At 39.4% G+C, this 16087-nt stretch overlaps 2 protein-coding genes across 2 annotated transcripts in view; both read right to left on the bottom strand.

Annotated features, from left to right (window-relative positions):
- Positions 1–15077, bottom strand: part of CBG21314 — a gene marked incomplete at both ends in the record, with an annotated part of 28413 nt that extends 13336 nt beyond the window's left edge. The window contains 3 exons of the mRNA XM_002648937.1: positions 792–979; positions 14284–14398; positions 14763–15077. Coding sequence (XP_002648983.1) covers positions 792–979; positions 14284–14398; positions 14763–15077 — 618 coding nt within the window. The remainder of the gene's footprint in view (positions 1–791; positions 980–14283; positions 14399–14762) is intronic.
- On the bottom strand, positions 10199–11649 carry CBG21315 (the record flags this gene model as incomplete). The annotated part of the gene is made up of 4 exons (XM_002648938.1): positions 10199–10263; positions 11004–11150; positions 11292–11402; positions 11541–11649. 4 exons carry the CDS (start codon positions 11647–11649, stop codon positions 10199–10201), a joined length of 432 nt encoding a protein of 143 aa, XP_002648984.1.
- Positions 15078–16087: the final 1010 nt, after the last annotated feature.

Raw genomic sequence — 16087 nt, 5'->3', positions numbered from 1 at the left:
TTCTTTTAGCGCCTATCTATAGACGATCCAATTCAGAATGGAATACGGTCGAGGGGGGGACGTTATTCGGAAATCAAAAGCTCTCAACTACCGTAACCCAAAAATAATTTTTTTCGGGTTTTTAAAATCTCGATTTTCGGGCGTTTTTCAGTATTTTTTTTTCGCTATAAAAATTTTATTTTTCCGACTTTCTTTTTGGCGAAAAATGATCCAAAAATGGACTAAAATCAGTCTCCTGTTTTTTTTCCTCAAAAAATTGGAAAATATGAATACTTTTAGGTTACTGTAGTTTTCGTTGTGGGACCTTCGGCCACGGCCATCGGCGTTTCTCGATTTTCTTGCTCATTCAGTCCATTTTCAGCCGATTTTCTTGGCAAAAAATCAGTATTCTGCGATATTTCCTTCTAAAAATTCGGAAAATTCAAATTTTTGATAGTGAAAAATGTCGAAAAACGCAGGACAACCAAAGTAAGAAATCCGTAAAACCAGCTTTTTTAGGTTACTGTAGTTTTCGTTGTGGGGCCTACGGCCGCTCGATTTCCGCGCGTTTTCAGTCAGTTTCCGGTCAATTCTAGCCGATTTTTTTGACAAAAAAATGACCCAAAAATCGACTGAAGTCAGTTTTTTTTTGTAAGTTTTCCATTTAAAAACCCGGAAAATACAATTTTCTAATGGTGAAAAATGCCAAAGAACGCAGGAAAATCGCGAAGGAAAATCGACTAAAAAATCGCAAAATTTCTAGGTTACTGTAATTGTCGTTGTGCGACCTCTCTTATACACTAAAATCCCACCTGAAAAAGTGCCTCAATCAACTTTTGTCGCACAATATCACTCGCGTCTCTCTCCTTCTCGTAATACTGAAGCCGCACTGGAAGCTTGCCCATCTCCTCGTCATCCAAATTATCATTCACGTCCATCAGCGGAGCCAGAATCGCGCACAGATACTCGTCCGACGCATCCAGCAATGATCCATGAAGTCCTGCAAAAATATGAGCAATGAGGTCACTATCTATACTCATCTTTGTTCAATTTTTCTTGTTGTTACTAGCTACTAGTATGCCCCTCCTCATAATAAAAACGCGCGCGCGCCTGTTCAAGTGTACTGCCACCAAAAATTGAGGATGTCGTCGCCCATATGGCCCCAGAATATGTGTGTTATTGGAGTATCTGTTGCCACAATTTGAGGAGTCAAATTTGGAGATTTTTCAAAAATTTTCGAAAATCGGAATTGAGGGTTTAGGGGAGTAGGGGTGTTCAAAAATTCAAATTTTTTCTGAATTTTGGAATTTTTTTGAGATTCCAAAAATTCCGAAAATTCAACTGATCCAAAAAAACCCAGTTTCCGATTTTTGATCTTAATTCAAGTTTAAGCCTACCTAGGCTCTACTTAGTAGAAGTTCTAGGGTTAAAAAACCAAGCCTAAAAATTCAGATACCGCCTCAAAACAACTACTACCGTACTCCCTAATAATCCCTTGGGAACCCTCCCAAAACTTGGCGCCAAATCACTTGTTAATTTTACGACGAGTAACAGAGAAAGAGTTTAGCGAAGAAAATTGGGTCCCAAACTTGTTGTTTCACGAGTCTATTAACAGGAGAAGACAGAGGAAGAAGAGTCTCCGGGGAGTGGTGGCGAAAACACAAATTGGAGTCAAATTGCTCCTTAATTTCGTGAGGAGGAAGCGAAGAGAGCTTGAACATTCTGGGAATGGGATATTGGGGTTACTGTAGAATGAGGGAAGTGTCTTGAATTCACAAAAAAATCGGCTGAAAATCGCATTTTTAGAGCCAAAAATGGTTCATAAAATTCCCAGATTTTTTTAAACATTTCCAGCCATTTTTTAGAGAGTTTTGAGTCAATTTTGGAGCTCGATTTGAGGTCAATAGACAAATAGGTTTGGATTACTGTAGACGAAAGGTGTCTGGAAATTTTCAGAGCTCGATTTCAGGTTCACGGCTCAGACCAAATAGTCAATTTTTTTCAAAATTCAGCGATCCGGCTACCGTAACCTGGGTCCCAAAATCTGACCTAGATCAGTCAGCTGCCGCTTTGACGGTCTAGATTCTAGGTTCCAGGTTCCAGGTTCCAGGTTCCAGGTTCCAGGCTCCAGGCTCCAGGCTCCAGGCTCCAGGCTTCTGGCTTCAGGCATCAGGTTCTATAATCCAGGTTCTAGGTTCTAGGCTCCAAGCTCTAGGTTCAAGGTTTCAGGATTCATTTTCCAGGTTCCAAGCTCTATGCTCCAAGCTCCAGGCTCCAGGATCTTATGATTATTAAGGCTCCTAGGATCCTTAATTGAAGCCTTATTCCAAAGAAGGAGCTCCAGATTAGGACAGCCCGTGCTTGTTACCAAATTTCTGATCTTCAATATTTACCTTGTCACCAAACCAGCACCACAAGTAGGTAAGTGTAACTCGATGAGACAGAGAGAAGTGTGTGTTAACTGTCATCCGATCTCTCTCAATAGGGTTAATCCTTCCTCCTACCTAGAAGGCAAGTGGACCACTAGCCCCCTGTGTGTTTGAGCAATTGCGCCACATAGGACAAGTATAAACAGTTTCGGTTAGCAGTTTCCAAGCTCAAGAATTCGACTCCAGAGCACTTCCAAAAGAAGAGCATTGGGGGGTCACTAAGACAATTGAGTTGTTTCCTTGTGTGTGTCATGAATAATTCGATAACAATAAAATGCTCTCTTTTGTGAGTGAGGGTGGACACATACTCATCCTCTTCCTTTTCCCGCGCAACATGTTGTGCGAATTCTCAAATATCAATTGAGCTGCTGGAGGAACGGCGGAGAAACTCGGTGATTAACCACTCATAACAATAACAAAAAACATTAATTTGCGAATGTCTGGGAGTGGGGAGGGACTACGGTAATTCCTAGTAATTCGAGATAGACGGAGCTACACTCGGTAATTAAAAGTTCTCTGTTTCTTCCAAATGATCTTCTTCTTCTCTTCCGCTCAATTCACTTTAAAACAACAAAGGGACCGTTTATCGCTCGTTAAAAGTAGGAAGGGGATTTCGTGTCTATACCTACCAGAGAGCACTTTTCATTAAAAAATCTGAACTTCTGATTCTGAAGTCAGGAGTTTGGAGGCAAGAAATCTGAAGTCAAGATTCTGAACTTTAGGAATCTGAAGTCAGGAATCTGAAGTCCGGATTCAGAAGGCGGGATTCGGAAGTCAAGAATCTGATGTCAGGAATCAGTAGTTAAGAACTTGAAGTCAATAATCTGACCTTTAGATTTTGAAGTTAGGAATTCTGAGATCAGGATTCTGAGGTCAGGACTGTAAACTTCAGGTTTTGAAGTCAAGAATCTGGAATCAGGAATCTGAAGTCAGGAATTCAAAGTCAGGTCTCTGAGCTTCAGATTCTGGATCCAGGAATCTGAAGTGAAGAATCTGAAGTCAGGAGTCTAAACTTCAAATTCTGAAGTCAGGAATCTGAAGTCAGGATTTGAATTCAGTATTCTGAAGTTAGGAATTTGAAGTCAGTCTTCTGAAGTCAGGAATTTTAAGTCAAGAATCTGAAGCTAGGAGTCTGAAGCTAGGAGTCTGAAGTCAGGCTTCTGAAGTCAGGGCTGTAAACTTCAGATTCTGAAGTCAAGAACATGAAGTCGAGAATCTGAAGTCGAGACACTGAAGTCTGGAATTTGGACTCCAAAAATCTGAACTTGACATTCTGAAGTAAAGGTTCTCAAGTCAGGTCTCTGAGCTTCAGGATTCTGAAATCCGTATTCTGAAGTCATGAGTGTGAAGTCAGGGCTCTAAACTTCATATTTTGAAACCTGGGAATCTGAACTCAAGAAGCTGAAGTCAGGAATCTGAAGTCACGATTCTGAAGAGCCTGGGCACTCGAAAGTATTGGAACCTTCAAGAATTACACTCTCCCCATTCCCATCATTATCATTGGTCCGAGAGTACATCAGTCGAGCGACAGGTACATATGTTAACTAGTGTGATAGTCATCACATCAAATCAGAGCCGACGACCTGTTCCCAAAGACTCCGACACCTGTCTTCCCTAGGTGTCCCCCCGCAGAGAGTCATATATCTTCTAAGCGCGGTTTGGAAGAAGAAGGGGAGCTTCTTCTTGAGAGCGGCATTTAGTGAAAGCGGTGTTAATCGAGACAAGATAAGTGACGACGAGGGAGAACCGATACCCCATATCACATATCACTACACGAGAAATGATTGTCACATTCGAAGATATTTGAGGGAAAACAAGTGCTCCGAGGCTATCTTCTTTTTCTTGTTCCTCTTCTGATGGGGAAAAAAGTGGCAACACATTTTGCGGTAAAACAATTGGAATGGGGAGGGAGGAGGGGAGACGTGAGTAGTTGATTTCTTTCACTGTATTTCCTACAGTATACGGTATTCGCGATTTGAAGTGTTCTGGGATTTTGAGATTACTGTAGCATGTGTATTGAATTCACCAAAAAAATAGGCTGAAAATCACATTTTCAGCATCAAGAATTTTCAGAAGGGTTACTGTATTTGCGACATTTCGCGACTTGAGATTTATCAGTCCATAAGTCTTTTGGGAGTCTATTGCGAATGCATTAAATACAGTAACCTCAAAAATACCGTAAATGCTCTGCCAATCCTATACGGGCTCTTTGAGCTCAATTATCTCGGCTCCGTTGAGAGATATCAAAAATCTGCCAACTGATAAAATGTTTGCCATCATATCAGCAATATTTTATCAGTTCACAGATTTTCAAAATTTCTTAAAGGAATCGAGATAATTGAGCTCAAAGAGCAAGTATAGGGTGGGCTTCTGTTAGAGTAAAAATTACATTTCGTTTGAAGCGAATTATCTTGGCTCATATGAAAGATATCAAAATTTTTTCAACTGATAAAATGTTTGACATAATATCAGCGATATTTTATCATTTGACAGACTTCTGATATCTAGGAGCCGAGATAATTGAGCTCAAATATCATGTATAGGATGTACTTCTATTGAGCAATTACGTTATGGTTACTGTATTTAATTTGCTAGCTGGAATAGACTCCATATCCAGAGGATTCTGACAAATCTGCCATCGCTACCGTAGTTACCAGAAAAGGTATTCTTTCAAGGTTACGCTATTCAATTAGCTATAGTGTAGCTGGAAGGACTCCCAGGAACCTCAAATCGCTACCGTAATCCCAGCCGAGCGACACCTTTCGTGTGTTGATCGTGTGTCATGTATCTCGTCTGTTAGACGATATATTTCCCGGTGGTAAACGAAGAGCACACACACACACAGAAGCTCCGAGGAGCGGCTCCTCACTCAAAAACGTGTTTGTATGTGCTATCAGCAACACTTGTCGCCGATTTGCTCTCCTGTTGCTTTTCCTCCTCCTCGCGAATCCAACAACACCGATTTGTTATGATGGATCACCCCCAGCCCCAATTTCTTGTCGCACGAAATCTGCTATCAGTTGTTGTTGTTCTTATAAATCAATGTTTTATAACTTTATGCTTTATCAATAAAAAGATACGGAACAACAACAACGATGCGTGGGGTTATGACCCCCTATCTTACAGTTTTATGGACTATTAATAACTCGCCCGTGTCGTCGAGCCTCTAAAAGTGAGACTCTCCCAATGTAAACGTTCTTGTTGCCACCCCGATGAACATGTCGGTGTCTCTGCTAATTTCCTTCCTCACCTAGCCTTCTTCTCTCGGGAAAGAGAAGAGAGGGGGGGGGGGGGGGGGCGACATCATTACAATCTGTGTGTATATCACTAGAGTTGTCACAATTTCATTGGGGTTGGTTGGTTGGGTGACCAGAACAAGAAAGAAATGAATGAGGAGATGAGGAGCAGATATGAAAATATTTATGAGAAGGTGTGGAAAAAAGGGGACTAAAAATTCGGATACCGTATTTGCTTGGAGCCCAATTATCTCAGTTCCTATAAGAGACATCAAAAATCTATCAACTGATAAAATATAGTTCATATTATGATGAGCAATTTATCAGTTGGCAGATTTTCGATATCTCTTACAAGAACCGAGATAATTGAGCTCAAAGGTAGCAAAAAGGTAGGGGCCCTTTTATTACAGGTTTTACGGTAACTTTCAAAATAACGTGATTTTCAGATATTTTTATCTAAAATTTCAGATTCTCTGGTCCTAATTTTCAAGTTAAATTTCCAGATTTTCAGAGTTCAAATTTCAGATTTTTATGAATTTTTAGCCAAATTTTCAGGCTCATGTTTCTAAAAAGCATTTTCCGTCATTTTCAGACTTTTCGAGCCCTATTTCAATCAATTCTGAACCAATATTTCATGGAATTTCTGGTCATTTTCAGCTATATTTTCAGCCAATTTTTTTTTCAGATTTTCATGAATTTTCAGCCAATTTTCAAAGCCCTATTTCAATCAATTTCGAGCTGATTTTCTTTGAGCCAATGATCTGGGTCCCTGTGAGAGATATCAAAAATCTGTCAACTGATAAATTACTTATCATAATATCACCAATATTTCATCAGTTGACAGATTTCTGATATCTCCTATAGAAAGCGAGATAAATTGGCTCCAAGTTAGAGGCTCCTTCTTTTCGAAAAAAAAATATAAAAAAAGATCATTTTCGATGGCTCAAAAATATGTCTAAATTTTTCAGATTAGATGCCCTTCTATTAGAGGTTTCTGGTCGGAAAAAAAGAGTTCCAAAAAGCTCATTTTGAATGGCACGAAAATCGTCAAAATTCTTGTGACATTCAGACACATTTGGGAGTCCGGAAACTGCGATTGCGTGCCGTTTATCGCTTCTCAGCTATCCTCAGATTCCTTTTTTTGAACGAAAAAGACCATTTCTGCTTTTATCGCCCCAAGGGTCATAAATAACAAGGCGCAAATCAAAGAAATTTGAAGACCACCCAAAGCTACACTGATAAGAGAGAACCGCAAAAAAAGACGAAGAAGTGGAAGTCCTTCATTTCGTTATCACCGAAAAACCAACAAAATAAATCAAACGCGTGAAATGGGAATCTGATGGAGACGACGACGACGACGATGATACATCAGAAGAAGAATAGGGCAAAGTTATGTAACAGAATCAATCAACACCCGTCTTCTTCTTCCACTTGGTATGACCTCTGGCGGCCGACGGACGGGTGATTTATGGACAACAAGCCACCCGTGTCATCTTCTTGCAAGGAAACACCAATTAGCGCGCGTATTGGTTTTTTCCACTTTTTTGTCTTTTTGACCGATATCACCGGGAGCGGTGACGAAGCAAAATCAGTTGGAAGGAAGGAGAGGGGGGCGAAAATTTTCGCCGCGAAAATGTGAGGTTGATTCGGACCGACAGAATCAGACACCCCACGAATATCGTATCACTGTGAAGCCGTTTCTCACTAATTAGCGAGAAGATCTTGTGACACACAATTAGAGAGAGAAAACGTGTGACGATTGACACAGGAAAGGAATATAGGGGCCAAAACAATTATTGGCCGGAAGACATAGAGATGGAGTTGGTTGAGTCTGTGGGGGACATGTTGGCGCCTAGAATGGTCCATCTGTCTCCCCTAAAATGCTTCAAGTGGTGCATTCCAAGTGGTTTATGTAATATGGACCGTTAGGCGTCAAAATGTCAAATTTAGCGCAATTTTTGAGGTATCAATAGGATGGAGCTAGGATGAGGCAATTTAAAATTTTGAAAAAAAAACGAATTTTTCAAAAAATCAATTTTTGAAAGTACAAAAAATTGAGATTTTTGAAAATTCGAAAAATCCATTATTTTTTTTCGAATTTCGAAAATTCCCATTTTTTCAAATTTTTCGAATTTTCAAAAAACTCAAAATATCCAAGTTTTCAGTAAATCCCAAAATATTTCCATTTTTCGAAAATTCCATTTTTTTTAGTTTTTCAAATTTTCGAAAATCTCAAAATTTTCAAATTTCCAAAAATCCCAAAATTTTTCGAATTTTCAAAAACCACGAATTCACCGGAATGGCGCCAAATTCAAAAATTGAGTTTTTTTTTCATTTATCGTTTACTCCAGTCTTTAATTATCCCGAAAAATCCCAAAAATTTGTAACTCCGAAAAATTCCACAAAATCCCAAAAATTCCAAAAATTCCATAAATCACGAAATCCCGAAAACCCCAAGAAATTTCAAAAAATCTTCCAATTTGATCCAAAACGTTACTGTATTTCCTGTGTATGTGACCAATTTGCAACAAGGTGTGCTCACCTGTTGCTCCTCTAAAGACCGTACCCCCTCTATCCGGTAGCTCTATGCGGTATAGTTCAAAGGCAAAAAGCACATGTCTTGTATCCAATTACCTCAAAGAGAGATGAGGTGAACACACTTATATATTAGTTGTTCTTCGCTAAGCTAACAAGCGGAGGGGCCCCGATGATGATGATGATTATGGGGTGTCGGTAATAACAGGGGGTGCCGTTCCTTTTTGCAGATGGCAAGGGATTGAGAAACTAAAAGAGATACAATCTTAAACGACTTATTTAACGGCTCTCTCTAACATGCAAGAAGAGAGAGGCATGCCGACAGAAAGAGGACTAATTTGGCAGGCCAAACACACCATTGCATGGGGACATCCGATTTTTATCTACTCCTCTTTACAGGTGCCTTCCGATTTTATGAGCTACATAGACGATGTCGTTGTCGGCTAATCTTGTATTCATCTAAAATGTCGTCTGCCTTGTGGGAAAATTATGGTCCCAGAGAGGGGACTTTTATCATTTTTAGATTACTCAAACTGTCCACCCTATAAGTGCACTTTGAGATCAATTAACTCAGCTCCTGTAAATGATATTAGAAATTTGTCAACTGATAAAATGTTTGCCACAATATCACCAATATTTTATCAGTTGACAGATTTTTGATACTTTGTAAGGGGGCCGAGATAATTGAGCTCAAAGTTGATGGTTGCTCAATTATCTCGGTTCCTATAATAGATATCAAAAATCTGTCAACTGGTAAAAGATTTGTGATAATACGATAAACATTTTATTAGTAGAGAGATTTTCAATATCTCCAATAGGAAGCTAGATAATTGAGTTCAAAGTTGACGGTCTGGATGCTTCTAGTGGATTCATCCAACACGTGAAATTTGAGCTCAATTATCTCAGCTCCTATCAGCGCTATCAAAAATCTTTCAACTGATAAATTACTTATCATAATATCACCAACATTTTATCAGTTGACAAATTCCTTATATCTCTAATAGGAAAGGAGATAATTGAGCTCAAAGTTGACACTTTGGGTGATCATCTATTAGAGGGATTAAGGTATCGTGCCCAAAAACTGAGCATAGGGTCAAGTGGGTCTGACATCCATAAACATTTGTAACACTGCTGTTCATCATTATTTTGCCCCCGTGGGGGCAAATTGAATCCGTCTTCTCAAGTGGATGATGACAAATGAGGGGATTCTTGATGGTTTCATTGAATCATGAGGGTTGGAATGTGATAATTTAGTTATCAGCCATTAATTAGAGGCTTTGGAATTGAAAGAAAATCGCTAGAAATACCGTATTACCTCTAAAAGAGAGCCGCCACCTACACGTTCATTTTGAGCCCAACGAATCTCAGAAGATACCGTAATCCCTAGCGGGCTCCCATATTCAAAACGCCTCAAAAAAACTACAATACTCAGCTCAGCTACTCAAAAAAGGACATCCACTTCTCATCCTATCTATCTATCTTGAGACCCAAAATCGCTACCGGCGGCGCGACATTGAGAAATCGGAAGCGATATTTGATTTGACACATCAATCAATTACATTTACGAGTATACATATCTATGTACATGAACACCATATCACTTGACAGGCCAGTGGTGGCGGCGGCGGCGATCCAACTTCAAAAAAGGAAACGGTATCATATCATCTTGTCCATTATCAGCAAGGAGGAATGAAAAGAGAACAGGATAAGGACATTATTGGTCTTATTTATGACCGTACTGGAAATCTATTCATTTTGGGCATTTTGGAAAATTCGGACTGCACTTTAATGATGGTTTTTCAACATCCTAAATCCGTGGATGCTTCGTTTTGGTTCAAAATTTTTGGAAAGCCAAAATTCCGGAATGTGTCCTTTAATGATCGAAACCTCCTAATCTCCATACCACATCTCTTTGGCTGCTGTTTTTACAACTTCTAGCGGTCAAATGTGACAAAAAAGGCAAATGAAGTGAAGGCGAATTCGTCTCTCTCTATAAAGGTTTTACGGCTTTTTGTCACTCTATTCGCCGGCTGACACTTTATTACCGACATACTCCTCGTCGTCCGTGTCGAAATGGGTGTCTTCTGAAGGCGATGAGAATGACGAAGATGGTGTTGTTTTGTGTTAGAGCGAATTCTTTATGACCGTTTCTCTGGCTAGAGATGTGCAATGGAAAAGAGGGATCGAGGGAAGTCCTTGAGCAACAATAGGTGAGCTAGAGCAAACAAAAATCCGCGAATCACAGTGAGAGAGCTACAGTAACCCAAAAGGGGAATCGATTGAAATACCTGATAGCCTTAGAAACTATTGATAAAGACCTCCGAATTTTATGCTAGCGAAGAAAATTTGAAAAGGAAACACCTAGGGGGGGGGGGCTATGGTGATATTTACCAAACTGCTACAGTAACCCACAAATTGGCCTAAATTCGACTTTTTGATAAAACCAGACCCAGAATCTTTGGCCTAGACCTTCTGATGTTAGTGGGCACCTTGTGATATGATAAGGACTTTTTTGGGAAAAATTGAAAGAAGCCCATAAGGGAGGACCTTTATATGAAATTTGCCTAATTTCCAATTTCCGGGACTGCTACAGTAATCCAAGTGGAGCATTGCCTAAAATGTTATATCATCTTATAGAGGTTTTCAAGGCCTACAGTATCCAAAACAGATTGTTTCGAAATATGGGATTTTGAGCCAGTTACAAGCGGATTACTGTATCAACCAGTTTTTGGCTTGTAAATCGCTCAAAATCCAACATTTCAAATAAATCTAAATCGGATACTGTAGATCCACGAAATCTCGAATTTCTGCTACAGTAACCCACCATCATCGAATGCCAAATTCCTCAAAATGTCAGCTGCACACTCGCGAATCTCCGTCGTTTTCGCTGTCGTCAACAGCTCGCACACGATTGGTAGCGGCCGATTCGTTGTCGTTGTCGTCGACGGAGGCGACGATTCATTCTCACCTACTGATAAAGGAAGTGTATATTGTCACTTTCAGTTTCTAATTGAATTTAATTATTGTTTGTGCTTGAAATTTGAAAAATGGACGTCATGAAGTAAAAGAATATTTGTCGGCGGAGCAAAATTAGGAAATTCAAGGGACCAACCTCCTCCAATGTACCGTCGGATCGGTGACAGTGTTGACAGGTTGACAAGAGTGAATCCGACGAATTTGGCACGATCCTCGTCACCGACTTCTACGGATTTCTTGATTTCAGCTGAAAAATTAGCTATAATTATAGTACCAGTCAGCCTGGAAATGGCATAACTCGGCTCTAAATTGGAATTTCTGTTTGAATCAAAAAGTAAAATGTAGGACTCGACGAGATCTACAAAATGATACAAAATTCAAATACCGTATGCCAAACCAGACTCTGTGAAGGAGCCAGACCAATTTGGAGTTATTTCTGGTCCAAAACTCACAAGGGGAAATGATTTTATAGGTTTTGAAAGACGCTCTTTCATCCTGTATATTTGATTTTTGCCCTTGTGAGTTGTGGCCCAGAAACGATCCAAAATTGATTCCTGTATGGGGTCTGGTCTGGTATGCAGTATTTTAATTTAGTATCATTTAAAAGATCTCGTCGAGCTTTACATTTCACATTTTGAATTGGAGAGATGCTTCAATTTTGAGCTGAGCTATGCGCTCCTTTAATTTTCAATGGCCTAGATTTCCAATTTGTGAATTCTCGGTCATCGAGCCCAAGTAGCAATCCAAATCAATCCATTGGGTATCAAGCAACTATAACTCATGAGCCAGTCAGCTAAGATGGCCTAGAAACCCAGTTTGTTTCAAATCCAATATTTTACATAAATGTGTCAATAAGGGGATTACTATAGTCCCAACCACCGCCTCAACCCCACACAGAGAAAATCAAACTTTTGACGCCAAAAGAGCCTAATTCTGCTATGCTCTATGTTGTTCTATTACATAATTCAAGTATATGTCCCATTGTCTCCAACCAGTTGCATAATGCGTTATCAGTGGGAGATTTATTGTGTAGAGAGGCCAGGTGTCAACATATGTCGAGAGGCGAGGAGGGAGACGACGACGTGTTTGCATTGGAGCCATTAAAAGTTTACGATCCAACAGTGTGAGAAGACCAGGAGAATGATAAAGTCCGTGTGTGTGTGTGTGTGTGTGTGTGTGTGTGTGTGTGTGTGTGTGTGTGTGTCGCGTTTCGCGCCCCATAAAAACGACGGCATACAAACTAATTAAGAGTGTCAATGATTACTGTAGGACACACACTTACTAATTGAATCAAAACAACGCGCTACAGTATCTAATGACAAAAATAATAGTGTGTATTTGTATATTTCATTACTAACCGAGACATATCATCACTATCAGCTCCAAAACGCCGCAACCCAAATTAATACGATAAAAAAAAAGAGAGAGAGAGAGAGAAACGGACAAACGAAGGCGACGGTAATCCCCTTAGGTGGTCGGCATTCCTTTGACAATTGTGTCGTTGATAAGCTAATTCGATTCTCAAACGTGTCAATTTTTCGGTACGACGCCGCTCTTTTTGTCGCTTCCAGCAACAGTAAGACGCATTTCAGAAAAAAAGGGAAGTGGAGGGGTTTTGGATGGTTCTCTATATGTGCATTTTGAGCTCAATTATCTCGTTTCCTATGAAAGATATCAAAAACTTGTCAACTGATAAAATATAGCTGATATTGTGATACATAATTTATCAGTTCTGAGATTTTTGATATCTTTTATGGGAATCGAGATAATTGAGATAAAAGTGCTAACTTTTCAATCGAGCATAACTCAGTTCAAAATTTGAATTTCTGTACGAGCGAAAAACTGAAATGTAGCTCTCGATGAGATCTACACAATGATACCTAATTCGACTTTATCAGAATGCAGAGTATTGGACCAGAAAAAAACATCAAACTTGGTTCGATTCCTTCTGGTCTAGCATACGGTATTTGAATTTAATATCATTTTGTAGGACTGGACGAAATCTACAAAATGACACTAAATTCAAATACCGTATACCAAACCAGATCCTGTGAAGGAGCCGGACCAATTTGAGGTTATTTCTGGTCCAAAACTCAGAATTTCGATATAGTGGAGTTAGGCAAACTTGTCAACCACAAAAATTAATTTTTTGGTTGATTGTAGTCTGATTTAGGCCCTTTTAAAGTATTTTTTAAGCCAATCCCAGGTCCGTTTGAGCCTAACGTAACCCCACTTGGACTCATTTTAGGCCATTTTAATCATTTTTAGGCTATTTGAGGCCCGTTTCAGGCAAATTCTTGGCAATGTTGTCTTTTTTTAAAGCTAATTTGAACCCTTTTAAACCGATTTTAGGCTCAATTGGACTTGACTGATCAAGGCCTTTTAGGCTGATTCCAGGTCCGAACATTTGAAGCCCTTTTCAGGCAAATTCTAGGCTATGCTGTTTTTAGGCCATATTTAGGCCCATTAGGACCACTCAGACTAAATCTAGGCTATTTTAGGCCATTTTAAGCGTGTTTTGGGTCAATTTTAGGGGCTACTGTAGACTTCATATATGACCCAATTTATGTATATTTTAGGCCTTTTTTGCAGAGGCATTTCAGGCTGAAAACGGTCAAATTATGAATCATTTCAAAGAATTAACTTTTCAATGCAAACAAAACCTCCAGGATCCAGGACCCAACATTCATTATGAAAATAAACTTTTCCGAACTTTGTGGCGAGAGTACAAGTACAAATCGACACGACAGATGACACAGCAGGAAAAAAAAGGAAAGGGGGCACGGAGTGATGATGAGCAAGGTTATCTTGAGAGACATCAATCAAAAACCCGGAGAAACAAAACTAATAAGCGTGTGTGTGTTGCCTTGTTGAGTAATATGCAACTCAAGGACACAAATCCGTTCGGCTAAACTAATAGGGATGAAATTTTTTTTTGGGGATTACGGTACTTTTCGGGGGGTTGGAGAGAGAGGAGAGGGAAGGGATAGGTGAAATTATAAATTTTTCAATTTTTCAGAGGCAAACGTATTAAAATCAAACCAATTTTCCGCCGTTCTCTTCATTTTTAACAGCTCAAATACCTTGTTTTTTTTACCTACACTGGTCCTACAGTAACCCAAACTCACCCAACAACGCTCCAATGTAATCCGCATTGCGAGCCTTCAATTTTTGGTCAACACGGTCCGGGAAGTGACGGGAAACGTTGACAAGAAGCCGAGAAGCGACTGACGAGTAGAGTGCCTGGAACAGAAGAAAAATACTTAAGAGGGCTTAGGGACACACTTGACACAATAGCTACTTATGGTATAAGGTTACCATAAGTCCATTTGTTGTCATAACAGTCAAATGTTTCTGTTGTTTGGCTGGTTTCTCACTTTTAAACAAAATTCTACATACCGTATGACGGTACTAGGTATTACGGTATTTTTTGGAAATTTCGAAAAAGGCGCCTTTCGTAAACTCATTATAATAGTTTCTGGACTGAAAATCATGTTTTTTATTAAATTTTTTTGGTAATTTTATAAATATTTTTGGGTTACTGTAGTGTAGTTGTCGTTGTGGGACCTTCATACCCGATTTTTTTTTGTATCCGCACCATACTTACATTCGTTACTACCGACGTATAGGCGATTTCCACACATTTCGAGTGTTCCAGTACAAAATCCGCTGCTTCAATCGATCCAGAAGTATAATTCGTAAGCGCTGCCAACGTCTCCGTCCGATCCGACGCCGTCGCCTCGCACAATTGACAGATGGCTCTTCCTAGTGCAAAGTCTTGTGCTTGGAAGTATTTTCCGGCTGATCCATCGAGCGGTGTCCCAAGTTGAGTAACGATTTCCATCGTTTTGCGGCGAACGATCAGCGACATTGTCGGCGACAACAGCTTCACAAGATCGTCGACATTCACTTCTAGGTCGGTGGTCATCTGGAAATGAATGGGATCTTTGGGAGCCTTTTGTAGGATAAATTGGGTGAGAAAAAGATCAAAACGGTATGTTTCAATGGTTCCGACTGTAACTTTCTTACTGTATTTCCTCTATCAATAGCTCAACGAAACCGTCAATTTTAAGCTCAATTATCTCGGTTCCTATAATAGATATCAAAAATCTGTCAACTGGTAAAATATTTGTGATAATACGATAAACATTTTATCAGTAGAGATTTTCAATATCTCCAATAGGAAGCTAGATAATTGAGTTCAAAGTTGACGGTCTGGATGCTTCTAGTGGATTCATCCAACACGTGAAATTTGAGCTCAATTATCTCAGTTCCTATAAGAGATATCAACTATCTGTCAACTGATAAAATATACTATATTATGATAAATAATTTATCAGTTAACAGATTTTTGATATCTCTTATAGGACCCGAGATAATTGAGTTTAAAGCTGACGTTTTGGATTTGCTTCTGTTAAAGGGAGTACGGTATTTTACAATGATTCTGACACTTTTATATAGCAAGATTCTGATTTCAACGTGGCAAAGAGGGGATTTCATATTCAACTGGCACTTCATCAAAACTAGAGAAACCTGACAGCTTAGAAAATGATCCCAAAATCACATTTCAGCCCTGTTTCCCAATTATTTTTTTTTAATAGAAATTATGGTACCGTACTCCCTCTACAAGAAGCTCACACTAACAGTCTACCTTGAGCTCAATTATCTTGATTACTGTAAGAGATATCAAACATCTGTCCACTGATAAATTGTTTGTCATAATATCAGCGATATTTTATCAGTTGACAGATTTTGGATATCTCTCACAGGAACCGAGATAATTGAGCTCAAAGAAGACGGTTTGGGTAAGCTTCTATTAGAGAAAATACGGTACTCTATTTTCTATGAATCAAGTGATAAGAATCCCAAAATTCTCTAGTTTGCCCTCCGAAACTTTTTGCCCTCGCCCTGTATGCTTCTCCTAGCCAAATT

This window comes from Caenorhabditis briggsae, assembly GCF_000004555.2.
Source record: "Caenorhabditis briggsae complete genome, chrIV, whole genome shotgun sequence".
NCBI lineage: Eukaryota > Metazoa > Nematoda > Chromadorea > Rhabditida > Rhabditidae > Caenorhabditis > Caenorhabditis briggsae.
This window is presented reverse-complemented; position numbering and strand designations above follow the sequence as displayed.